Here is a 27,993-nt window from a genome sequence, read left to right on the forward strand (position 1 = left end):
GGTGACTACCTTATATTGATGGCCTCCACTTATATTGATGTCCACAAGAGTAAACAGTCCCTCTGCATGCAATAATTGAAACCTTTTGTCATCTTGAAGATCTTTATTAAGTCACCCTTCAGGCTCTTTTTTTTAAAGAATCTTAGCCTGTTGATCATTTCCTGATATGTAGAGACAATCATTTTTCATACTATTCTCATAAATTTTCTCTGCATCTTCTCCAATGCCTTGGTACCCTTTTTGTAACATGACAACCAGAACTGCATGCAGAACACTAGGTGCAATCTAACCAACGGCAAATAGAGTTTTCTCACCTTTTCAGTTTTATCCCTCCAGAAATAACCCCTTTGGTTTGCTTTTCAAATGGCCTTGCTGGTCCCTGTTAAGAGCCTACAAATTAACTGCACTATGTCAAACGCTGATTCATAACATCAATACCAACAGGGACACAGATATGTTTGCCTTATGCATTTATTCCCCATTCTTCCTCCCTGTGAATTTGCTTAGGTTTTCTGAACAGTCGGACGAGCAGTATTGATTCATTTTATCACCGTTTTCAACTTCATCACAGTACGTCTAAAAGTAATATGTGTACTGTAAGTTAAATATTTGTTTATTCCTTAAAAAGATAAAAGTCCTTTCTTCCATTATTTACAGTCATTATGACAAGCTCTGGGCCACCTAAGAAACGTCATCGTGGCTGGTCACCTGGGTCCCCCATATCTGCACCTGCAGTAGCCCCTGTTCCAGCTGTGCAGCCAGTGACAAGATCTGGTAAGATATGCATGAAAACCCATCAGCTTAACTAATGACCTCTTCCATTGCTGCTTCTTGCATAATCAAGTAGATAAGAACATAAGCCACAGAGCAAAAGTAGACCATTCAGCCCATTGACTCTGCTCCATCATTCAATGAGATCATTGCTGGTCTGATAATCCTCAACTCCACTTTCTTGCCTCTTCCGGATTACCCTTGTTCTGGTTAAAGATCTGTCTATCTCAGCTTTGAATATATTTAACAATCCAACCTCATCAGCCCTCTTTAGTAAAAAATTGCACAGATTCACTGCCCTCTGAGAAGAAATTCTTCCACGTCTCCTCTTTAATGTGTGACCCCTTATTCTAAAGTTATGCCCAATGGTCCTAGACTCATCCATGAAGAAACCAACCTTTCCACATCTACTCTGTCCCTAAGAATCTTGTATTTTTCAATAAGCTTGCTCATTCTTTTATATTCCAATCACTACAGATCCAACCTACCCAACCTTTCCTCATAAGCCAGTCTGTCCATACTGTATCACCCTCCAAGGCCAGTATATCTTTCCTCAGAAAAGGGATCCAAATATGTTCACGGTATTCCATCTATAGACTAACTAGTCTTTGTATGGTTTTGGCAAAACACCCTACTTTTATCTGCCATTCCTTCTGAAATAAAGGCCAACATTTCATTTGCTTTCCCTATTACTCTCTAAACTTGAATGCTGGCTTTTTTTTGTGGTATGTGGATGAAGATTCCCAAATCTCTCTGTTCTTCAGCTTTCTGCAGACTTTCTCCATTTTAATAATACTCAGTTCTTCTATTCTTCCTGTCAATGTGCATAGCTTCACATTTCCCACATTATATTGCACCTGCTAAGTTTTTGCCCAGTTGCTTAACCTGTCTGTATTTCTCTGCGGACTCTTCATGCCATCCTCACCACTTGCATTCCCATCTATTTGTGTCATTCACAAATTTGGCAATAGTATATTTAATTTCCTCATCTGAGTCATTAATATATGTTGTAAATAATTATGGCCCCAGCAATGATCTCTGCGATTCTCCACTAGTTGCAAGTTGCCATCTTGAAAATGCCCCTTCTCCCATAATTAATGTATCCTTTAAACCGATATGTCCCTTGTGACATCATCTGAAAGCACACCATCAGGTTCATCAGATACACTGATGATACTCACCTCACTGCCACTTCTCTCAATCCTTCCACTGTCTTTGATTTGTTACAGTGCTCGATGAATAGAAATGTCCACTTGTCCAATGTTCCACTCTAAATAGCTTATCTAAAATTCTGTTGCCATAACCTAACATCCTTCCAGTCTTGTTCACCCAGCATACCTTACTCTCTGACCCAGCCTGACTGAGGTTATGAGTTTAAAGACATGATGGATCAATTGTAATTTTAACACTGTGAAATGTGGGCAACCAGACAACACTAAGATGTAGTTCCATTTTAACTATTGAACTTGCCATAGAGCCAGCCTTTTTCACTATTTCAAGATGTCTTGGAGCAGATTTACCCTGCCTGGTTTACACTGTCAGCTGCCACGCTGGTCCAATCACTGATACCTCAGAAGGACACATGACATTTTTCACTTTACTCCCCGAAAAGCACTACGCTTTAATGATGTGTATGTTTCTAATTGTGCAACACAGTGGCAAATTGAGACAAGCATTGACCTCTGAGAAGTCTTGGTTGTAGACAATATGTGTGACCTAGAGCCTATTAGTATACTTTGATAGTACCACATGCTATCATGGCTTGTAAACATTTTCAATTGGGTATCATGTTCCAGAAAACATTTTACTTTGGTCATATATTCTTTTTAACATGAGCTTTTTCAGCAACATTAAAACTGCTTTATTTCATTACTGTTTATCTGCATAGATGCTTTGCTCCCCGTTCCTGTTCCTCAGTCAATCGTAGCCGGAGTTTTGCAGCCGCAAGCAATCCCTGCAGGGGAAACTGTTATCATCCCTGAAAATTTATTAAGCAGTTCTGGAGTGAGACCTGTTATTCTGATAGGTATGTAACTTTCATGCAATTCTTGATCTAACATTTACAAAATCATTGCTTAATTATTCCTCACTAGAAATTTCATGTCAAGGGGTTTGTGTTTTAAAATATTTTAATTAAATTAAAATAAGATGGGCTGCATTGTATTTTAATGAAGGGGATACTTATTAAGTTTATACAAGCATCATGAAGCATTACCTGCTGATCATATTTCTGATTGTGATATACAAGATTCTGAAGGAATTGTATAGAAGCAGAGAGATTATTTATGTTGGTCAAGGAATCTAAACATGAAGCAAAGTCTTGGGGTAAGGTTTTGATCATTTAGGACTGAGATGAGAAACTATTTTGTTCAAACAGTTTTAAATCTGAGAAGTTTTCTACCCATAAGTTTGGGGATACTACAGCATTGAATCCTTTAAGGCTGAGCCAGCTTTTGATCTTGAGGGAAATAGGAACAGGCGGGAAATTGGAATTGATGGTCGGCCATTATCCAGTCAAATGCTGGAGCAGTCTCATTTGGTTATATGGTTTATTCATGCTACTATTTCTTTTTCTCAGGGTCCTATAATCCATTGTACCACTCAATATAAAAACTGTACAACTATTAGTATCATGTTCCCTGTACAACGACCTTGCTGAATGAAGGTTATTGATTTTTTTTGATTTAATGAAAACAAACACATCACTTATGCCACAGTAATTCAAAATTTATCTCTGCTATCTGAAAAAAAATTGCAAAGATGTGCAGTTTAGGTGGATTAGTTATGCCAAATTGCCCATAGTATCCAAGGATGTGCAGACTAGGTGGATTAGCCATGGGATATCAGGGTTACAGGGATAGGGTTGGGGGCTCAATCTGGATATTCTTTGGAGGATTGGTGTGGACTCGATGGGCCGAATGGCCTGCTTCCACACTGTAGAGATTCTTTGATTTCTCTGTGTTTGATTTCAGGACAAGTATATTCCACCGTGTAATCTGGTTCTTTGGGTATTAGACTTTAATGTATTAGCAAGTTTTGAGAAAATTTGTAGCTCAGGTTAAGGTTCTGGATTTGATTTGCGCGCTGAACTGGAAGGTTCGTTTTCAGATGTTTCATCACCATATTAGGTAACATCAGTGAGCCTCCAGATGAAGCGCTGGTGGCATGGCCCGCTTTCTATTTGTTTTTAGGTTTCCTTGGGTTGGTGATGTCCTTTCCTGTGGTGATGCATTTCCTGTTCTTTTTCTCAGGGGGTGGTAAATGGGGTCCAAGTAAATGTGTTTGTTGATAGATTTCAGGTTGGAATGCCATGCTTCTTAGAATTCTCGTGCGTGTCTCTGTTTGGCGTGTCCTAGGGTGGATTTGTTGTCCCAGTCGAAGTGGTGTCCTTCCTCATCTGTATGTAAGGATACTAGTGAGAGTGGGTCATGTCTTATTGTGGCTAGTTGATGTTCACGTATCCTGGTAGCTAGTTTTCTACCTGTTTGTCACAATTCTTGTAAGGTATTTTGTAATGACATTAGTTTTGTTTGTTGTCTGTAGAAGGTCTTTCAAGTTCATTAGCTGCTGTTTTAGTATGTTGGTCGGTTTGTGGGCTATCATGATGCCAAGGGTTTGAGTAGTCTGGCAGTCATTTCCGTGATGTCTTTGATGTAGGGGAGAGTGGCTAAGGTTTCTGGACATGTTTTGTCTGCTTGTTGGAGTTTGTTGCTGAGAAATTGGTGGACTGTGTTCATTGGGTACCCGTTCTTTTTGAATACGCTGTATAGGTGATTTACCTCTCCTCTGCGTAGTTCCTCTGTGCTTCATTGTGTGGTGGCTATCATCCCAACACTCATTTACAAAGCCTCATTAAAGCATTATTTCAACAAGCCATCACACACTGCAGCACAGAGGAACTACACAGAGGAGAGAAAAATCACCTATACAGTTTATTCAAAAAGAACGGGTACTCAATGAACACAGTCCGCTAATTTCTCAGCAACAAACCCCAGCAAACATCCAGAAACCCTAACCACTCTCCCCTATATCAAAGACATCTCAGAAATGACTGCCAGGCTACTCAGACCTCTTGGCATCATGGTAGCCCACAAATCTACCAACATACTAAAACAGCAGCTAATGAACTTGGAAGATCCGATACAGACAACAAACAAACTAATGTTATTTACAAAATACCTTGCAAGAACTGTAACAAACACTACATTGGACAAACAGGCAGAAACCTAGCCACCAGGATTCATGAACATCAACTAGCCACAAAAAGACATAACTCACATTCACTAATATCCTTACATACAGATGAGGAAGGACACCATTTCGACTGGGACAACACATCCAACCCAGGACAAGCCAAACAGAGACACACACGAGAATTCCTAGGAGCATGGCATTCCAACCAGAACTCTATCAACAAACACATTGACTTAGACCCCATTTACCACCCTCTGAGAAAAGAACAGGAAAGGACATCACAGGAAATGACATCACCAACCCAAGGAAACCTAAACACATAAATAGAAAGTGGGCCATGCCACCAGTGCTTCATCTGGAGGCTCATTGATGATGTTACCTAGTATGGTGATGAATTGTCTGAAAACACAAACCTTCCAGCTCAGCGAGCAAACCGTCCTCCAGAACTTTAATGTATATTTTAAGATATTATTTTCTACCTTCTTCTTCAAAGGATAGTAGGATTTATATGTTTGGCCAAGGAAAGTACATGATTTTAGCCTGCTTGTGTGACATATGATCTATTTGTTATAAGAATGGATACAGGATCAAGTTATAATGTGTGAAGAGTCATTTCACATATTTCTTTGTCTACTATGGTTTAACAACTTATAAATAACCAAATTTGTGAACTTAAAGTTGACCTTGTCTCATGATGATGAAAGTAAGTCTTCTGGAGGATTGGAATTGCTCAAGTGAAAAATGGTGTTTAGTTTTTATAACATGGAATCTCATTGTAATACCTCCCATGCCCTGTTCAGCATTTGTATATCTGGATTTTGTTTGGTTGTTGCTAATTGTAAGTGATAGCTATGCGTCAAAGTGAAGTTACTGATCACAACCAGGGACAGCAACCTTGACTTACCTTATTTCCATTCTAACTTAGCCACTGTGCTGACTGAAATTAAATATAATTCCCTTGGAATAGGGATTAATGCAGGGGCTGTCTGATCGCCACACCTCAGTAGCACTTAGCCCATTTACCTCATGAATGTGGCTATTCTTCTATTGATTTAATGATAGAAAAGTTCTTCTGGAATTTAATGTATAAGATTCAAAACATTTTAACTTGATATAATCTATGTGTTTTTGTGATATAATTTCTAGTTTTAAGAATTGGAAACTAGAAATATTTGATTGAGAAACTGGTGTACAACCCCGAAGTAGTTACAATTAATACAGACTTGGAGAGATGTATTGTAAGGAAAAGCTATATTACATTGTTGGGACGATGGTAAAAGATATCCACACCAAAGATTCTGAAGACTACTGTTCTGCAGATACCAGTTTATTTCAAAAGAGCTCGGATAATTTTTTGAACTTGAAATGTAAACGAGAAAGGTTTCAATTATTAGATTACTTACAGTGTAGAAACACGCCCTTCGGCCCAACAAGTCCACACCAACCCTCCAATGAGCAACCCACCCAGACCCATTCCCCTACATTTACCCCCTCACCTAACACTAGGGCAATTTAACATGGCCAATTCACCTAACCTGCACATTTTTGGAACGTGGGAGGAAACTGGAGCACCCGGAGAAACCCACGCAGACACAGGGAGAATGTGCAAACACCACACAGACAGTTGCCTGAGACGGGAATTGAACCCAGGTCTCAGGCGCTGTGAGGCAGCAGAGCTAACCACTGTGCCACCGTGCCGCCCAAAATTATTCAAGTAGATTTTCCAGATCAAAGAAGCCAAATGTAATTGGTGCGCTCTGGTTTCTTGATGGAAACAGTAAGTTCAGTGAAAGGGCTGATATCTTCTGTTCTGAAGGTGAAATATAATTAACTTATGTTTCTGTTAGAAACCTTGAGTATGCCACATTGTTATGGAGATAGGCTATACATGGAGGTTTCTTTTGTGTTTGGATTTACGTGCATGTTTTCTGACAAACACAGGCAGAAGGAGGTAAAGCTGCCACAAGCAATATTTGAAGACAGCTAGAACAAAGAAATTAGAGACCATCAGGAACCAGGGGTGTTCCTGATCTTGAATTATTAAGTGGAAATTGTAAGTGGAGCCCATTTAAGAATGAAAAGTACAGTTTTAAAAGGAATTAAAATGATAAAATCTGACTGATAATGCTCAAGAAAAACCTTGGCAGACCCCTCTTGAAATCTAAATACCGAGCTGTGAAACTGGGAAAAATCAAGTGACTTGATGAGAGCTGTGGCACACTTTTTGGTTTGGCCCCAGGAGGAGAACTGAAAGCCCTTCAAGATCTTGGAAATTATATGGGAATTTTTATGGTAGAATGGAAAACAATGGGGATAGTCTATTGAGATTTTTGATGTAACATCTCAGCATTTATAAAATGTATTTAACACTAAATTAATAGTACTTGTTTTGTTTAGTATTTTACTTAAACATGAAGCTTTGTAATAGAGTTCTTTCAGTTAACAACTGAAAGTTTTGAGTTTCATTTTAAAAGTTAAGTGATCGCCCTTGAACCAGAGCAAATATATTTGTGATCTACCCAAATCTAGACAATTGGATTTGATATTGGGTGTTAAGGAAACAATAACATATTTCTGGTGTTTTGCAGGTTATGGCACTTTACCATATTTTTATGGCAATGTTGGTGATATTGTAGTGAGTCCTCTACTTGTGAATTGTTACAAGTTTCCACAACTGACTTCAGTTGAACTGGAACAGCTAGGAATCTCCAACAGCCAGACCCTAACTGTGGAAAACATGATCCTGTTGACAATACAATATCTGATTCATCTGGGTAAGATTTCAGTTTTCTTTTAAAGAGATATAAGGTTATACTCATTCTTTTTCTTTTTCTTTTACTTTCCAGTGAGGTTGGAAAATATTTATTGCTGAAAACAATGGTTCTGAAGTGTGATTGATTATTATCGAGAATTGACCTGGTGCTTTCCACTCTTGATCCTACTGCACTTTGCAGGGTCAGTGAGAGAGGATTTGACTGAAATTGCAGTGGTAGACTGAAAGAAGCATTCAATAGCTTTACTGTCTTTGCACATGTGATAGATGTGACATTCTAATTTAAGAAGGAATGAACTCTTTTCCTATATTGGAGTGCTCTCACCTTATCGCCCTCACCTTAACCTCCTTCCACCTATCGCATTTCCAACGCCCCTCCCCCAAGTCCCTCCTCCCTATCTTTTATCTTAGCCTGCTTGGCACACTTTCTTCATTCCTGAAGAAAGGCTCATGCCCGAAACGTCGATTCTCCTGCTCCTTGGATGCTGCCTGACCTGCTGTGCTTTTCCAGCAACACATTTTCAGCTCTGATCTCCAGCATCTGCAGTCCTCACTTTCTCCTATATTGGAGTGCTGCCTTGACTTTTACAGTCAAATTCTAGATTGGGGCTTGGACTCAAATTCTCTTTGGTTAGAAACATGTGTGCTGCTGACTGAATCAAAGCACACTGTATTTTCCCAATTTATCTAAGACAACTCCCCACTTTATATCTACATAGTATACTTTCTTTAGATTTAATGAAGTAGTTTGAGGCTTCACTAAATCACTTTAAAACTCAAAGTAACACTTACTCATGTTACAATCATTCTATCTAGCAGTCCTTTTTCCAAAAGTTTATTAATTTTAACCATTTTTATTGCACAAGGCTACATCCAAAATAGTTTGTTCCCTCATTGGTTCCTCGAGATATTAGTCAAGAAGACTATCTTGCATACACTCATGAACTTGTCCATCATAGTAATATTGCAAATTTTGTTTTTGCAGTTTATCTGGAGAGCAAAGTATTTCTAATTGCTTGATGTATGATTGCCCGAAACTGCATCTACTCTTAAGAAGTTTATAACTCACCACTGCTGCTATCGTTCATTTGTAAACTTCACCCAAACGGATTCTACTTCTTGATTTTTTTGAGCAGAGATCCTTTCTCTCTACTGTCTTCATCCTGTACTTTATTATTGGAGCTATCCCTTTTCTTTATTCTATTCTATTTTGTTCCTACTATGTTACCTATCTCGTCTGTTATGACCCCTGCTGATGATATTATTGGACAGTTCAGATCCCAATATGAAATCTGGCTTGATAGGTTCCAGTTATTACCTAGGGACACTCTTGCATGCTAGTTTAAAAAAAAAATCATAGTTCCAGAAATATTATCAAGTTAATCATTAAAACCCCTCTTATGCATAGATCATAACCTGCATGCCACTAGTTCAAAATCCAAACTGTAAAATAAATATTAAAATATATGTAAATCATGCACTTCACATTTCTAAATGCTAAGTATCCTGGAAGATGACATTGATGAGATATTTGAAGCAGAGGAAGGTGCACACTATGGGTTCAGCAAGGCAATGGAACATTTTAACATCTTGTCTCCTTTGTAGATACCATAAGGCAAAACACATCAGAAGTTAAGGCATTGGCCCGAAATGCAGTTATCTGGCTACATTTGATTATTTGAAACTTTAATAATGGGAGTATGTTTGCTTATTTCAGGTCCAGACCAGATGCCTCTAAGGGAAGAGTTTGAACAGATTATGTTAAAAGCAATACAGGACTCAAGCCTTAAAGATAGATCCTTACAAATGGGAAGCCCTTCTTCCACCGTGTCTCCAGGACAATTACCCTGGCTCGCTCGACTTGCTGCCAGTGTTTCACGAGATTTGGTGCAAGTCGTTTTTACTCAAAACTCCCTGGCAGAAGGCATTTCAGAGACCTTAAGAACTTTTGGTGATGTCCATCTACACCAGAAAGTACCTAACTATGTGGTAGTCATTTGTACATCAAAGCTGAGAGGAATTGAATTCTGTGTGGTGGTTTTAGGTATGTAGAATTTTACATTTATTATGTATTCACTAATAATTAAACACAAACTGCAGCTAATGGTAGTAACAACAGTTAATAGTTTTCTTAATAAAATACTTGGCCTGAAATTACACTTTGTGATTAAAATGTTAAGTTTTGAAAATATTTTTAGTTTATATGAAAGATATTTAATTTATTATCTAGCCAGCCATTTATCAAAAGTGTCAATTATCTGATTTATAAAACTTGGTTATATATTATCAAAAACAACTGCCATCGTACACTGTTTAAGATCTCTAGCTGCTGCCTATACATCTGACACAGGGCTTGTTTGTCCAATATCATTCCTCAGATAGTGAGTTCAGTATGAGGCTGATGAAAGAGTGAGGTTAGCTTTTCTCTTGGCTCGTGTGCAGATTATTCAACAGATCCCACATACAGGAGGTGTGTCTTTACACATAAAGCAGTGCATTGATTTCCTGGCTCAGTCAACTGTTCTCATATGTGAAAGCGAAGACTGCAGATGCTGGAGATCAGAGTCGAGAGTGGGGTGCTGGAAGAGCAAAGCAGGTCAGGCAGCATCCGAGGAGCAGGAGAATCGACGTTTCGGGCAAGGACCCTTCATCAGGAGTGAGACTGTAAGCCGAGGTAGTGGAGAGATAAATGGGAGGGAGGTGGGGCTGGGGTGAAGGTAGCTGAGAGTGTGATAGGTAGACAGATGTGGGAGTAATGGTGATAGGTTGAAAAGGAGGGTGGAGCGGATAGGTGGGAAGGATGATGGACAGGTAGGACACTTCGTGAGGGCGGTATCAAGTTGAAAGGTTGGAACTGGAAGAAGTTGGGGGTAGGGGAAATGAGGAAACTGGTGAAATCCATATTTATGCCATGTAGTTGGAGGGTCCCAAGGCAGAAGATGAGGTGTTATTCCTCCAGGCATCAGGTGGTGAGAGTGTAGTGATGGAGGAGGCCCAGGATTTTAACTGGGATAAGGTGGGTTGCTCCCGATGTGGTCTCCTTCACATTGGGGAGACAGGATGCCTACTTGCAGAGCTCTTCAGAGAACATCTCCAGGACACCCTCACCAACCAACTCCACTGCCCTGTGGCCAAACACTTCAACTCCCCCTCCCTCTCTGCCAAGAACATGTAAGTCCTGGGCCTCCTCCATTGCCACACCCTCACCACCCAATGCCTGGAGGAAGACTGCCTTATCTTCTGCCTTGGGACCCTCCAATTACATGGCATCAATGTAGATTTCACCAGTTTCCTCATTTCCCCTCCCCCAACCTTATCCCAGTTCCAACCTTCCAACTCAGCACTGTCCTACCTGTCCATCTTCCTTCCCACCTATCTGCTGCACCCTCCTCTCTGTCCTATCACCATTATCGCCACCTCTGGCCTACCTATCACACTCTCAGTTACATTGCCCCCAGCCCCACCTCCATCCCTTTTATCTTTCCTCCACCTCGACTCTCAAGCCTCATGCTTGATGAAGGGCCCTTATCTAAAATGTCGATTCTCCTGCTCCTCGGATGCTGCCTGACCTGCTATGCTTTTCCAGCACCACACTCTTGACAAATATCCTTCTATGTCTGGACTTCCTTCTGAAAGGGACAACATAAGAAAACAAGATAGGAGTGAGAATATACCATGCAACTCAAGGTGCAATCCTGCATCATCGTTCAATATGATCATGGCTGGTCTTGGCCTTAAACTCAAGCTTCCTGCCAGCTCCCCATAATTCCTTGATTCCCTGAGATGTAGGTCTAAGTCTTGTAGCTATACTCCAGGCTATCAGGCTCTAGGCCTCTTGTAAAGGCAGTGAGATTTGATGATCCTTGTGGGCAATGTGTGGGCTACCTATTTATATCTATCTTGGATTTTGAGCTTCTTCCAAGACACATGCAGGCTTTCTAGTCTTTGGAGGGTCTCAATAAACCCCTAAACAGCTCCTTGAGATACCTCTTTACTTGTATACCTCATGAGAAAAACCAATAGGAACATATTCTTGTGTTTTATCAGTTATGTCAAGCTCGGTTTCTGTCTCCATTTTCTCCTGCTGTGCCTGGGAATTGAGTCTACCCCAAATATAGTAAAGAATAAAATCTATCATGATAGATTTTGCAGAATGAATTAAGATCCAAACCACACCACTCAACCAGTGAAACTTCTAATTAGACTCAAAGTCCACAGACATTAGGATATCATGTTTGCCCACCTCTTAAATAGCTAGTGTTGTGTGGTGTGTCCTAGTTTTGTTGTTAAGGAACTCAGTTGTTTATATGGGTCTGTCACCTCTGTTGCAGTCTTTTTTTATCTGAGACTCATTTTGGTTACAAATTTGTGTCCTGAGTAATATCTATCCCTAAAGCCAGAGCCACTAATCAGGCCAATTGGTTGTGCATTTAATTGTTGCTTGTGTTGGCTTGCTCTATGCAAATTAGTTTCTATGATAACTCTTATTTCAAGAATATCTATGCTTTGGAAGCAATTCTTTGGCTTTTAAGCACTTTGTGGCATCCCCCCAAGCATCATGGAACACAAGTTCTTTCCTTTATATTTGTGCTATTTATTTAGATTATCTGTAGATATTGCTATTGCCTTCTCTTTTCACGGGCCTATTTATTCTTTATTATTCCCTTGCCTATTTTGTTTTACAGTCAGTTTCCTCTCTGGGTAAAGTTGTCATGAGCTATAACACACGAACTTTAAATACATTTCTGGGAGTAAGGGTGGATGAGATGGTCTTTGCAGGACTTGCATCACCTTCTGATTGATATTTACATTTATTATAGTCCTTTTTCTCCTGCCACCTGGATGCTGCGGTGGGATTTAGATTCTAGTCTTTGATCTCAGTTACCTCCATCTGATTTTCCTCCATCTGATTTTTGGAAAGTCCTATACAAAAGGCAATTAGACATTCTCAATCAAATTCCAAATCAGATTATTATCAAATCCTTACAGTGTGGAAGCAGCTCATTTGGCCCATAAAGTCCACAGATGGAAATGTGTTGCTGGAGAAGCGCAGCAGGTCAGGCAGCATCTAGGGAACAGGAGAATCGACGTTTCGGGCATTAGCCCTTCTTCAGGAATGAGGAAAGTTTGTCCAGCAGGCTAAGATAAAAGATAGGGAGGAGGGACTTGGAGGAGGGGCGTCGGAAATGTGATAGGTGGAAAAAGGTCAAGGTGAGGGTGATAGGACAGATTGGGGTGGGGACGGAGAGGTCGGGAAGAAGATTGCAGGTTAGGGAGGCCTATCACATTTCTGACGCCCCTCCTCCAAGTCCCTCCTCCCTATCTTTTATCTTAGCCTGCTGGACAAACTTTCCTCATTCCTGAAGAAGGGCTAATGCCCGAAACGTCGATTCTCCTGTTCCCTAGATGCTGCCTGACCTGCTGCGCTTCTCCAGCAACACATTTCCATCTCTGATCTCCAGCATCTGCAGACCTCACTTTCTCCATAAAGTCCACACCATTTTTCCAAAGGACATCCCACCCAAGACCAACCATCTACCCTATCCCTGTACCTTGCATTTCCCATGGCTAATCCATCTAACCTGCACATCTTTGGACTGTGGGAGGAAACCCATGCAGACACAGGGAAAATTTGCAAACTCCACACAGACAATTGCCCGAGGGTGCAATCGAATCCTTGTTCCTGGCACTGGAGGCAGCAGTGCCAGCCACTGAGCCACCATGCTGCCCCAATGTTGATCAAGGACCTGTTTAGACATGTTGTGACATACATCTGGAGTTGGTGGGACTTGAACACACACCTTCAAGCCCAAAGGTAGACATCACAACGGCCCTAAAGACTTGTTTCTCATTTGGTACTAATTACATGATTCTACTCCAAGAGGCTTATGAAACGAATTGTGCAGAAGGGGTTGTTGTTTTGACGTTGAAGCTGCTGAAACATATTGTTGGGGGTGATACCTGGTTATTCCATTCTCTGGCAGCATCCCTCACCATGGTGAGCACAATGCTTTTCAAAACAAAAGAAAAATAAATGCAGATCCTTGCTTTGCACATGACTGAGCACAACAGGCTGTAAATATGCATGTCACCTTTAAGTTAATACCATTCCCTAGGCAGCTCCTATTGAGGCATTGGGTGTGCTTAACTGGAAAAGGTACTGGAGAATGGGCTAAATAGAGAATTGTACCTAATCCTAATTCCATTGGGTCAGATTTACCATGGTTTGCTTCAAGTGTAATGCTCCCTCCCCTGGGCTCCTAGAGTAATGCATCTTCTGTGCAGTTCTCCATTCACAGCTCCCAGTGTGGTAACTTCCTGTGAAGTGGTACTCTTCAATATTTGCCCTCTATAACATTTAGTATAATGTTCTCAGTTTGTAGTGGTTGGTGCAAGGCTCCCCCTGTAGGACGTTTAGTAGTTCTTCTTCTGTGAGGCACTCAGTCCATTACTTTCACTATAGAGGCCCAGGACCAGTGCTTATCTCTATGGCTGCAGTGTTTTTACTATGCTTCTGCAGGAAAAATACTCACTATAATTTTCCATTTGTTATTTTGAATGACTGAGAAAGAACTTCAGCTTGAATGACCTTAATGGTGCTCATTAGAGCGGCAAAACTATGACCAGCCTTACAGGGATTAGTTAGTTCAGTTGCTGTCATAGAGTCATAGAGTAATACAGCATAGAAACAGTCCCTTCAACCCAAACGGGTCCATGTTGACCATGGTGTCCACTCAGCTAGTTCCAACTACCCGCATTTGGTCCACATCCCTCTAAACCCTTCCCATCCTTGTACCTGTCCAAATTATTTTAAAATGTTGCTATTGTACCTGCATCAACCACTTTCTCTGGCAGCCCATTCCATATCTGCACCACTCTTTGCGTGAAGAAGTTAATTGACACTCACACTATATTTGGGCAGCCAAATTGCAGTGCAGCATAATGCTAATAGTGAGAATTAAATTCCTGTACCATCTGAGGACACTATGAAGACCCTGCCTTTTCAACATTGCCCCTAGCATAGTGATTCTTAGGTTAAACTCAGTACCAATTGTCTCCCTCCGGAGCTATAGCAACATTGACTATGGAGAAAGTGCCTGTGATTTTTTTCTTATATAACTGGCTTCTTGTCAGTGCTTCCTGCAGATAGTAGAATTTTGTAAATCAATGCTTATATTGTCTAATAGAACATAGAACAATACAGCACAGAACAGGCCCTTCGGCCCACGATGTTGTGCCGAACATTTGTCCTAGCTTAAGCACCCATCCATGTACCTATCCAATTGCCGCTTAAAGGTCACCAAAGATTCTGACTCTACCACTCCCACAGGCAGCGCATTCCATGCCCCCACCACTCTCTGGGTAAAAAACCCACCCCTGACATCTCCCCTATACCTTCCACCCTTCACCTTAAATTTATGTCCCCTTGTAACACTCTGTTGTACCCGGGGAAAAAGTTTCTGACTGTCTACTCTATCTATTCCTCTGATCATCTTATAAACCTCTATCAAGTCACCCCTCATCCTTCGCCATTCCAATGAGAAAAGGCCTAGCACTCTCAACCTATCCTCGTACGACCTGTTCTCCATTCCAGGCAACATCCTGGTAAATCTTCTCTGCACCCTCTCCAAAGCTTCCACATCTTTCCTAAAGTGAGGCGACCAGAACTGTACACAGTACTCCAAATGTGGCCTAACCAAAGTCCTGTACAGTTGCAACATCACTTCACGACTCTTGAATTCAATCCCTCTACTAATGACCGCTAATACACCATAGGCCTTCTTACAAGCTCTAATGCGCAGTACTATGACTTCATTCTTTAATCATTAAGGGTAACAGTTTGCACTCCTGAGAACTTTCAGGGATGGTATTTGGAAGCGCAAATAATCATGTTGGTTGGCACTGAGGTGATGCCCATTCCTCCTCCAATCTCCAGACATTTTCAGGGCAAAAGGATGAATGGTTCACCTTCTGCTATCAATTAAGGCATTTAAGTGGTCAATTAGTAACAATTTTCTCAGTGTTGGGTGTGCCCACCTATCTGGTTGGGCAAGGTTTAAGTTTGGGGGATTGGCGGGAGGGGGGCCTCAATCTGCACTAACTTGTGGAAGGACAGGATCTAGAATAAAGCAGTGACCATGAGATCCTCCCTTCTGGCACTTGTCCCCTCTCCTCATATGAGAAACCTCATCTCCCTGCATCCGCAAACAACCCGTTTGTTCCTTGATGTTGATCCTTCATCTGGAGGGCTGATGTCCAAGCAGGAGCTGCAGCCTCGGCTATGGCACTGTTGAGTTCGGTGACACCGGTGGCAGCTTCAGGTTGGTGGGACTTCCTATTCCAAAAGAACGCATGCCAAGAGCTAATAAGCTGTCTGATCGGTTTAAGATATGGTGGGCTATCTGAACAAGTTGTTTGTAGGTTTTTCTCCATCAAATCTTTTTTGCTTAATCTCAGCCGGTGCAGAACATACTATCTGTTGTCAGTTTCTGGTGCCATTGTTCTGCCAGTAAGCATATTTGGTTAGGGTTATGGCTTTATGACTGTTGCTGGAGCAGGGAATGACACTGATTGGAGGGTTACCATGTGCACCATAAATGTGGTTCTGTGGTAACATGAGAGACATGTAAAATTATCCTTAGGTTTCCATCATTACGTGTTGGATTGCAAGTAGCACACAAATAAAACACAGAGAATTCTACCATTAACAAGATCTTTCTAAAAATCAAATAGTTCAAATGTACAATAAGTAAACTGAAATATCCTCCTCCTGAATTTCTTTTGGAGGTTCTGCAGAACTCTTGAAGGAATTCTGATGGGTGACCAAAGGAGCGTACAAGAAATTAGCAAGGACATACTTGCATGAGACTTTTATGCTCCAATTGCAGGATGGCACTAGAACGGTACAGGTTCGGGCTTGTTGGAGCCCATCTGCTCCAGGCAGGCAGTATTGTCCTCTCTGTGCATTTCTTGTCTTTTTTTTATTTTTGTTCTTCCTTTCTTCTTCATTTTGAGGCTGGAGTGGTGTCAGAGGGGCAGTGGCTACAGCATAAGTGGTGTGGATTGGGACACCATGTAGCATTGGTGCTGCCAGGAGTGAGGCTTTTAGCAACAGCAGTGCCCAGAGCAGGGACCTCCGGTGATGGCGGTGCCCGGACTGAGAACTCCTGGCAGTGGTAAGCCCAGAGCCTGGACTCTTGGCAGTGTCAGTGAGGTAGCAGCAGCAGCAGAGCTGAATTCTCCTGGATTATCAGTTACTGTTCCCAATGCAGGACTGCTTGAGGACCGGAACGTTTAGCAGAGACCTCGCAGAAGCCCTGAAGCTCTGGTTGAGAACCCAATTTAACAGAAGATAAAGTCTTAATTTAATTAATTCCTTTCAACATCATTGTAACTCAAAATGGTGCCAGATGTGGCGACAAAATACCTTTCACTGTATCTTCAAGATATATGTGACGATAAATCCTTCATTCCTTCAGTTTCTGTGATTTTCTACAACCCTTACAAGGCAAATTGCATGAGACTACTCCCGTGAATGCACAATTTCATTGTAAATTTCTGCTGTTCTTAATTTATCTGCTTCAAAATGTTGTCCTCAGCATGTTCTCCAAAGCACTATTCTGCCTTACAACTATCATTGTCACACTGATAATTATTTTTGACAGAAGTTCTAATAATTTTCTTACAACTTGTTCAATTTCTGTCTTATTAAGTCTTCCAGTTGAAAGTCTGAGCCAGTAGTGAATTTACTCATAATTTTAAAAACAGTGTGTTACTGATTTGAACAGTAAAGAATTGTGTGCAGTGTTATAGTCATAGAGATGTACAGCACAGTTATAGCAATAAATAAATCACTTCAAAGGCGTGTTTGTTTTCATCAGGTCATTATCAATCCAGAATGCTGGCAGAAAGCATGCTTACTACAAATGAATTCCTTAAGGAAATCAGTTATGAACTGATTACTGGAAAAGTCAGTATTTTGGCATCATATTTCAAAACCTCTCCCCATGGTAAGTGTTTCAGTCAGATATATGTTACTTAGATTTCTTTATAGTTTCAGGATGTACAAAGATTTCAGTAAATTCCTCCAAACTAAGGAAGTTTTATCAAATGCCCAAGTCTTCAGTCATTTTGTTTGGTTTTGAGTTTATGGGATAATTAATGAGGAAGAATTGAGACCAGTTTTGACAATGCCATCTCACACAAGCTCTGAGCCCCTCACTTACATTTGTAAAGGGTCTGATACTTAGTTTGCCTGTGAACATTTTTTCTTAATTGTCTGACAACATTTTATGTTTTTCAGGTGTTATAGAGATGCAGAATGTTAGCACCCAAAATTGAGACTGCATTTGTTTTAAGCTATGTGTCAGTACAAAGAGATCGCAGTTATGAGCCATTGAATTCTGTTGTAGTACTTAAATCCAACATCTCTGGATTACTAATCTAGTGCTATACTCATGACATTTCATTCTCATACATGTTCTTTATATACCATTGTCCAGTAGTTAGACTTATCAGGAATTTCATGCCAGTTATGTGACTGCAAAAACTGCTCTCACTCAGCATTTGGTGTTTCATGGCCCTTTCTATTATTTCATAATGTTATTGTTGATGGTTTCAATTGTTTTGATTTCAGTCATTTAAAAAATCCATGAAAAAGAAAATTTAGGGTGGTGTAAAGCAGGCTGCAGATTTGCCTTCAGCTGTCTGGTACTTCGGTGTTGACCTGTTTCAGAGTCAACTTTACTAAAATGTTATCTCCTCTGTAGTGGCCACTATGCCCTAAGCAATGGTTGCCATTGAAAGGAATTTTTAAAAAAATCTAAAGAATGCTGTGGAATACTCCTCCTCTGGAAAGCATTACTTGATGGGTTTGATCTTGTTTTTCCTTTCTCTCTTGCCTACACCACTAGAATTTAACAAATGATTTAGGCTGCCAGAATTCCTTTCACTAGTCAGGCAAGCTGCTTAACCAACACTGATAAACTTGGTGAGCAAATTTTGATGAGATCGCAGGCTTCCTGTATTGGGCTCTTTAAATTTCATAGGATATCAGTGTCACTGGCAGGACGAACATTTATTATCAATCCCTAGTTGTCCTTGAGCAGGTGGTGGTGAGCTGCCTTCTTGAACCATTGTAGTCCATGTACGGTATAGATCCACAGTTAAAAATGTTAAAACTATGTTGCTGCACCTAAGGTTCTGTATTGCAGACTACATTCAATTGAGGCAAGCACTCTCATCCACACAAATACATTTTCAAAGGTTTTGAATGTTTTGAATTCATGAGAGACTTCTTGACTGGTTTGACAGTTAGACCATAAGATATCGGCGCTGAATTAGCCCTTTTGTCTCATCGGATTATTCTGCCTTTCAATGAGATTGCGGCTAATTCTGACAATCCTTAATTCCGCTTTTTCCTCATACACTTTGATTCCCCTACATCTTAGAAATCTGTCATCCCAGCCTAGAATAAATTAAAATGACCTAGTTTTGTTAGCCTTTTTCTATAAACAATTACACAGATTTATTATCTCTGACAGACAAAAATCCTCATCATCGCTGTCTTAAATTAGTGATCCCTTATTCCTAAGATTATGCCCTCCAGTCCTAGACTCTCACACAAGACAAACAACCTCTCCACATCTGCCCTTTCAAGTTGTGTGATAATCTTATGTCCATAAGGTCTTCTCTCATTCTCCTAAACTCCAAGGAGTGCGATTCTGCTCAAACTCTCCCTTTCTGAAGAGGAGTCACATCAGACTTGAAATATTAACCCTGTTTATCTCTCCAGAGATACTGCTAGACCTGCTGACTTTCTCCAGCATTGTCTGTGTTCATTTTAGCTTTTAAGCATCAAAGGTATTTTCCTTTTTTTAAGGAAGTTGAGCTGTTGCTTATCAATAGGTGTCCTTTGGCATCGGGTGACAGAGACAGAAACGGTTTGCCTTTAGAAAGAGAGATCCATTCAGAAGGTCAGGGAATGTGCCAGTTTCTTTTTAGATCGAAGCAGGTCATTCAGCAAAGGAGGACCAAGAACCTGATGAGAAATGGAAGAAAAGAATATGAATGCAATGTAGAAAAAATATATATAAAAGCAAACTTTAAATATGTATATTGAAAGGATACTTTTGGCTAAAACAAATGTGAGACCATTACAGGCAGATGGAGGAGAATTTATAAAAGGGAGTAGAGAAATGGCAGAGACGCTACATGATTAATTTGTATCTGCTTTCACAGAGGAAAATGCAAGAAATTTCCTAGAAATAGGGATCCAAGTTGCTGGGAAAAGGAGGAGTTGAAGGAAATTAGTACTAGTAAGAAGATTACACTGGAGAAGTAATAAATTGAAAATTTAACTGAAAATTAATAAATTCCCAGAAACTGATGCAGTGCATCCCAAAGTGTTGAAGAAGTGGCTATCAAGATAATTGTTGCATTGGTGGTTCATCTTCCAAAATTTTACAGATTCTTGAATAATTTGTGCAGATGTTACCCCACATGTAGTGATTGTAATGAGGTCAGCTCATAGAATATGAGTTCCTTAATTGATCCTGTTAATCTGTTTCAATCAGGGAGTCCTGGCTGACAGGAATAGGAGTGTCAGAAATCCTGTTCACTCTGAGACCTGGCTTGGAGGGTTCTGGATCAATTTCAAGGACTCTGCATATGTTAAAGAAAGGGTGACTTGGTGACGGGATACCGACTTCTGTGGAGTTATTTCATAACAGTTTAAGAAAGAAGCTACAGAGAACTGCAGACCTATTAGGTTTACGTTATTAGTAGGAATTAGTATGCCAGAATCCATTATAAAGAATTTGGATAACAATGATCTGATTGGGCATGGTCAGCATGAATTTACAAATGGAAAATTGTGTTTGACAAACTTATGGAGTTTTTTGAAGGTGTTTCTAACAAAATTGATAAAGGAGAGCTGAATGATGCATTATATGTAGATTTTTAGAAGGCTTTTAATAAAGTTACACACAGAAGACTGGTTTGAAAAAAAATTAAAGCACATAGCATACAAGATAACATATTTGGATAGATTAATTATTGCCTAACAGACAGAAAATGGAGTAGGAATAAATGGATCATTCTTACCTTTGCGAGCTGTGACTCATGGAGTACCACAAGGAACAGTACTTGAATGCCAGCTATTCACAACCATATCATTGATTTGGATTTGAGGGACCAAATGTAATATTTCCAAATTTGCAGATACTACAAAACCAAGTGGGGGCTTATGTTGTGAGGAAGATGTAAAGCAGCTTCAGGAGGATTTGGACAGGCTTATTGAATGGGCAAGAACATGTCAGATGGAATATAATGCAGAAAAATATGAAGTTAGAACATATTAACATAAAAAGTGCAGGTTAGGTGGATTGATGATAAATTGTCTGTACTTACTAGGGATGTGTGGGCTACGTGGATAAGCCATGGTAAATGAGGGGTTACGGGGATAGGGCAAAGGGACTAGGTCTGGGTGGGATGCTGTACCGAGGGTCAGTGCAGACTCAATGGGCTGAATGACCTCTTTGTGCACTGCATGGATTCTTCTATTGTAAACCAGGAGCAGGAACAGACAGTATAGGTAATAGTTATCAAACTTGGTAGAAGGAAGAGATGTACAGAGTACTTCTTTAAATGGTAAGAGCTTAGAAACTGTTGATGTACAAGGGAAGTTGGTTGGTCTTGTCGATAACTCACTGAAGGCTAATGTGCAGGTGCAGCAAGCTATTAGCAAGGCTAATGGAATGGTAGACTTGGTCACAAAAAGATTTGAGTACAGGAGTAGTGAAGTTTTGCTTTAATTGTATAAGAGCTTTGTTTGACTTCACCTAGAAAACTGTGTGTAGTTTTGATCTTTATCTCAGGAACGATGTTACTGAAGTGGAAGGAAAGTTCACCAGACTTGTTCCCAGGCTGGTAGGACTGTCCTGTGAAAAAAGACTAGGTAAAAAGACTGGGCAAACTGGGCTTGTATTCTCTAGAATTTTGAAGACTGAGAGATAATTTCATTGAAACTTCCAAAATATGTAAAGTGATAGACAGGTAAGATGTTTCCGCTGCTTGGGCACTCTCGAACCAGGATACGCAGTTAAAAATAAGGGAAGTGCCATTTAGTTCCATGACAAGAAATCTTTTTGCTCAGAGGCTTGTCAATCTTTGGAATTTCTTACCACAGAGGGTCGTGGAAACTCAATCTTTGGGTATGTTAAAGGTAGAAATTTCAGGATTTCTGATTGCCAATGTCATACAGGCTATGAGGATAGAGTAGATAAAAGACATTAAAGTGCTTGATTGGCAATGATCATTTTAAATTCCAGGTTAGGCTTGATAGGCAGAGTGCCTACTTCTGCTCCTATGTTCCTTTTCAGGGAGAAAACCCCGAGAAGAGCAACAGTGCAGTTGAGCTGGCCTCCGAATAGTCAGGACAAGAACACAGAATTCCTACATAGTTCAATGTCAATAAGAGAGTTTAAGGAAACTAGGTCTTAAAAAAGTAGTAAGCTTTGTTAGCAGTTTAAGGGTATTATGAAAAATGTTATCTAAAGAAGCTGACATCAAATTTATAGAGTTTTTAAAGTCATAAAGATCTACAGCTTGGAAAACAGTCCATCATGTTCACACCGGTTCAAAAAGCTAACTATTTTAATCCCATATTCCAGCATATTTAGCCTGTCGCCTTGTATGCCTTGGTATCGCAAGTGCACATCTAAGTGCTACTTAAATGTTATGACGATTTTTGCGTCTGCTATCCTCACAGGATCCAGATTCCCACAGTGCTTTGGGTGAAAAAAACATTTCTTCCCCTTACCTTAAATCTATGTCCCCAGGTCATCGATCCCTCCATCAAGACGAAATATATCTTCCTGCTAGCCCGATCTATGCCCCTCATAATATTATTCATTTCAATCATATCCCCTCTCAATCTCCTCTCCTCTAAAGAAAGTTTGCTGTAAAGAAATCAAGAACAGACATGCATCTGAAGAAAGAACTTTGAAGTGGGTTCCCTTTCAACAAATATCTGTGAAATCTTTCTTGAGGGTACAAGTGCCGAATCTTTATTTTTGATACTTGTAATAAGACTATTTCAATTTGTTCTTCCATAGTGGAAAATATTTTGAGTAGTTTTTTTTCCTTTTTTCTTTAATAAACTTTGAGTTTTTTATGGCAATCAATGGTAGTTCCACGATGATTTCCATAAATAAGGTTGCTGAAAGGAATGCAGTGGATTTTATCTATATAGATTTTATGCAATTTTTTCACAAAGTACCACATAAGAGACCAGTTGTAAAATTGAAGTTATTGGATTAAATGTCCAGAGCTGGCTTGAATTAAGGACAGAAAATAATAACTCATGGACACCAGTTGAGACAAGGTGATGAGACAGTGGTGTCCTGCAAGGATCAGTGTGCAGATGTTATGAAGTTAGGTAGAGTAATTGTAGATTAGGAGACAAGAAGTGTTGGTGTTGGTAAAATTGTCAAATGGGGAAAGCATTGTGTAGTCCCTTTAAAAGATGATGTTTTTGTTTTCGAAGCTTAGAGATTTTAAGATGTATGTCTGTGAGCAGCAGCTTGAGTTTGCCAGTACATAGGGAGCCTGAATGAAAACATTTGTACTGAAAGACCATACAGTTGGCATGCCAGGCAGCAGTTTTTACCAAGACAACAGGTGTTGAATTTAGCCAATAGTTTGAACTTGGCACTTAGATACCAAAAAAACCATTAAATTTAAATCTGATGGTTTTGACAACATAGAACCAATTCTATGTAAGAAATATTGTTATGTCATCATGGGTATAAAAGAAAGGGACAGTAGGACAGAGACCCCAGAGTGAACTGCCATCTGCCAGACCATCTCTCAGCTCACGAGAGAGAGAATTGACTCTCATAGTCATTTTTGTATTGAAGAATGCATCATCTAAATAATAACAGTTCCAATGATGAAGAATTGGAGGAAACTTGTTCCTGACAGGAGACTCAATGGAAGAAGGCACACAACATTCCGGAAGACACATAACCTGGCTGTAATTTCAAGAGACTAAATTCTACTTTTTTCGTATAAGTGGGACTTTTATTTATTGGAACGGCATACCATTAGAATCTTGTTTTATTTGAGAATAGTTGGCAGTTAGAAGGGATTTATTCGGTATGCTAATAGCTCAGTTGATTTGTTCACTATTAGAGTTAGATAAATAAATTGTTACTTGTTGATTTTAAAATGTGTGTCAGGCATTTATTTTATTTAACCACTAGGAGTTGTTGAAGATTAGATTGCACTATTTTTTTAACAGATTATAGGGCTATCTTTGAGTGTTTTGGCTTTAGTTCTCGGGGGGGGGGGGGGGGGGGGGGGGGGGGGGGGGGTAGGGGGTAGGTGTAACAGCAGACTACTGCATTTTAAAATTACAGTCTGTTCTGTTACAACTCAATTACTGTTCAGTCCTGCATTATAAGAAAATTGCATAGTAGCTGCACTGTTTAAACCAGTGGGACTGGAATTGTGTTATAGCCAATACAGGTAAGGAAAGTTCACATTCTACAAATAATGGTCATGTTATAACCAATTTATGTTGAAGAAATGTGCATTATAGCAGAACTGACTGTATTGAAATGACTTGTGTACTGGAATTCAAAGTTAAATTTTACTACAATACCAAACTTGGAAGTGTGGCAAAAAGTGAGGGTGTCACCAATGGACTGCCAACAGGACAAAGAGAGGCTATCAGAATAGGCAGATGGAATTTAATATAGAAAATTGTGGCTGAGGGTTTAAAGGGAGACGATATAGACAATGCCACAGTTATAAAGAGTGTTCTAAAGATCTGCTTTAGAAATTATACAAAGTCTGTCTTAATCAAGGAATCCTTTGGTATACATCTTGATTTGAAATGTTGATTAGGTTTTTACTATGTAACAGGTATACTTTGAAGCTTTCAATATATTTTTAGCTTTTCTCAATGGATTTTTAAAATATTATAAAACTGTTTTGTTTATGCTTATGGGTACACAGAATCAATATTTTATCTTCCACAGGTGATAACTTAGACAAATTCCTAGATAAATTTCAGCAGAGTCGAAACAGTAATGTTGCTATTCCATTCAATGGAAATGTTTCTGACTACATTCCAGCAGATGAAGCTGCAGCAATGACAACAATGCAGTGTTTTGGTAAGACATCAAAATCTATAGTCTGTTAGCTCTCTGCTGCAGTAGTAACCATTGCTAAATGTTTGACTGAAAGTTCTAAGTTGTGGCTTTAACATTTGTGCTTCTACTCTTATATTGGTGCATTTTTTTGTACAGTATTAACCCTTTGAATTTATGCTTTTTAAGGGATCTGTGTGACATGTAGAAGAATCAGTTGGTGTAAACCACTGTCAAAAGGTGTGCAGCTGTACAGAATCCCGGGAGGTATTGTGTAGGCTGCTTAGAAGTTGCCACCTTTAGCATACTGCACATGGGTAACTGTGTAAACAACTTTAAGGGTATTACATATTCAAATGAATAGGATACACCCAGGAAAGAAATTTAGAGAAGACGTTGGTTTAATTGAGTTCTATTAATCAATCTTTTGGTGTTCCAACTATAGATATGCTCAGAAAGCTAGTACACTTCAACTAAGACTGGATGGGGGATTTGAATGTCTACCACTAAGAGTGGCCCAGCAAGAAGGTTGGTTATCACACTGGACAGGTCCTAAAGGACATAGCTGCTAGACTAGGTCTGCAGCAGATGATGAGATAACCAGCAAGAGGGAAAAACATGCTTGACCTCATCCTTACCAATCTGCTGGTTGCAGATGTGTCTGTCCATGACCGTATTGCTTAGAGTGACCACTACACAGTCCTTATGGAGACTGCCTTCATGTTGAGAATAACCTCTGTTGTGTTGTGTAGCACTATCATCATGCTAAATGGGACAGACTTTGAACAGAGCTAGCAATTCAAGGCTGGGCATCCATGAGACTCTGTGGGTCATCAACTGCAGCAGAATTCTATTCCAGCATTATCAGCAATGTCATGGCATGGCATATCCCCCACTCAATTCCATTGCCATCAAGCCAGGGGATCAACCCTAATTCAATGGAGAGTGGAGGAGGGCATGCTAGGAGCATTACTAGGCATACCCAAAACTGAGATGTCCACCTGGTGAAGTTACCAAAAAGGGCTACTTGCATGCCAAACAGCATTAGCAGCAAGTGATAGACAAAGCTAAGTGATCCCACAACCAAAAGATCAGATCCAAGATCTGTGGTTCTGCCACACCCAGGCATGAATGGTAACAGACAATTAAGTAACTCACTGGAGGAGGACACTTCACACATATCCCCATCCTCAATGATGGAAGAGCCCAATATATCAATGTAAAGGATAAAGCTATAGCATTTGCAGCAATCCTCAGCCAGAATGGGTAAGTGGATGATCTATCTCAGTCTCCTCCAGAGGTTCCCAGCATTATAGATACTAGATTAGATTAGATTCCCTACAGTGTGGAAACAGGCCTATCGGCCCAACCAGTCCACACCGACCACCGAAGAGTAACCCACCCAGACCCATTTCCCTCTGATTAATGCACCTCGCACAATGGGCAATTTAGCATGGCCACTTACCTGACCTGCACATCTTTGGACTATGGGAGGAAACTGGAGCACCCGGAGGAAACCCACACAGATATAGGGAGAATATGCAAACTCCAGACAGTCGCCCAAGGCTGGAATCGAACCGAGGACCCTGGTGCTGTGAGGCAGCAGTGCTAACCACTGAGCCAACGTGCGCTAGTTCGATTTGTTTCATGTGATATCAAGAAATGGTCGGAGACACTGGACCTGCAAAGGCTGAGGATCCTGACAACATTCCAGCAATAGTATTGAAGACATTTGCTCCATAACTTTCCATTCCCCCAGCCAAGCCCTTCCAGTGTACTTACAACAGTGGCATCTACCGGACCATGTGGAAAATTGCCCAAGCATATCCTGCATACAAAAGGCAGAACAAATCTAAAGCAGCAAATTACTGCCTCAGCAGCCTCTTGATCGTCAGTAAAGGGATGGAAGTTGTCATCAACATTATCAAGCAGCATCTGCTCCGCAATAACCTGCTCAGTGAAGCCTAGGTTGGGTTCCGCCAGGACCACTCAGCTCCTGCCCTCTTTACAGCCTTGGTTCGAACATGGATAAAAGAGCTCAATTCCAGAGGTGAGATGAGAAAGTAATGTCAAGGCTGTGGTAGACCAAGTGAAGCGTCAAGGAGCCCTGGCAAAACTGGAATCAATGGGTATCAGAGGGCAAATTCTCTGTTGGTTGGAGTTATACTTAGCACAAAGGAAGATCAGTCATTTCAGCCCCAGAACATCTCTACAGGAACTCCTCAGGGTAGTGTCTAAGCTCGTCACCACCTTTTCAAGGGCAGTTGCGGATGAGTAATAAATGTTGGCCAGCCAGCGGACGCCCATGTCCCATGAATGAAAATAAATTATATTTCTAGATTAGATTACTTACAGTGTGGAAACAGGCCCTTCGGCCCAACAAGTCCACACCGACCCGCCGAAGCGCAATTTAGCATGGCCAATTCATCTGCCCTGCACATCTTTGGACTGTGGGAGGAAACCGGAGCACCCGGAGGAAACCCCCACAGACACGGGGAGAATGTGCAAACTCCACACAGTCAGTCGCCTGAGGCGGGAATTGAACCCGGGTCTCTGGCGCTGTGAGGCAGCGGTGCTAACCACTGTGCCACCATGCCGCCCACGCATTTCTGTTTTAATCTCACAACTAAACCCTATGTCCAACAATGCTAGCACCCCTCCCAACCCAACAGTTGTTTTCACTTTAATTAGATAAGAACTTGATGCTTAAGCCATTGACCAAAATATTTTTTAAAATTTGTAACCTAAATATGATGGAGTGACATTCGAGCTGGGATCTCAGTGAAAAGTAAAATAAAATAATATTGTTTCATTCATATTGCATGTAGCAATGCATCAAAATCCAGTTATTTTTGTGAATAGATTGTTTAATCACACTTCCAACAGAAAGAAGGAAATTAGAAAGAACCCCATTTTCTCCTGCTTGTAGAGGTTCTACAGTTAACTCGACAGAGATCAAAGAATTCAATTTTGGCCAGGAATTGCATGGTTGACAAGTCTTTTGGATGGACTTTCTATTTCTTGGGAAGCTGGATTTCTGCTCAACACACTGCTAGCTGACCTTTAGCTTAGAGTATAGCAGAATGGGCAGTCATCCTT

General features: G+C 40.4%; 1 protein-coding gene across 3 annotated transcripts in view; it reads left to right on the forward strand.

Moving 5' to 3' along the window:
- greb1l (GREB1 like retinoic acid receptor coactivator) overlaps window positions 1-27,993 on the forward strand; it is a 351,285-nt gene that overhangs the window by 247,550 nt on the left and 75,742 nt on the right. For all 3 annotated transcript variants that reach the window (XM_043688237.2, XM_043688239.2, XM_043688240.2), the window contains 6 exons: window positions 658-774; window positions 2,660-2,797; window positions 7,554-7,739; window positions 9,456-9,782; window positions 17,620-17,748; window positions 24,784-24,918. In XM_043688237.2, the coding sequence (XP_043544172.1) occupies window positions 658-774; window positions 2,660-2,797; window positions 7,554-7,739; window positions 9,456-9,782; window positions 17,620-17,748; window positions 24,784-24,918 (1,032 nt within the window). The remainder of the gene's footprint in view (window positions 1-657; window positions 775-2,659; window positions 2,798-7,553; window positions 7,740-9,455; window positions 9,783-17,619; window positions 17,749-24,783; window positions 24,919-27,993) is intronic.

This window comes from Chiloscyllium plagiosum, unplaced genomic scaffold (assembly GCF_037043375.1).
Source record: "Chiloscyllium plagiosum isolate Xiang-an unplaced genomic scaffold, Cpla_swu_hap1 HiC_scaffold_4, whole genome shotgun sequence".
NCBI classification, from domain to species: domain Eukaryota; kingdom Metazoa; phylum Chordata; class Chondrichthyes; order Orectolobiformes; family Hemiscylliidae; genus Chiloscyllium; species Chiloscyllium plagiosum.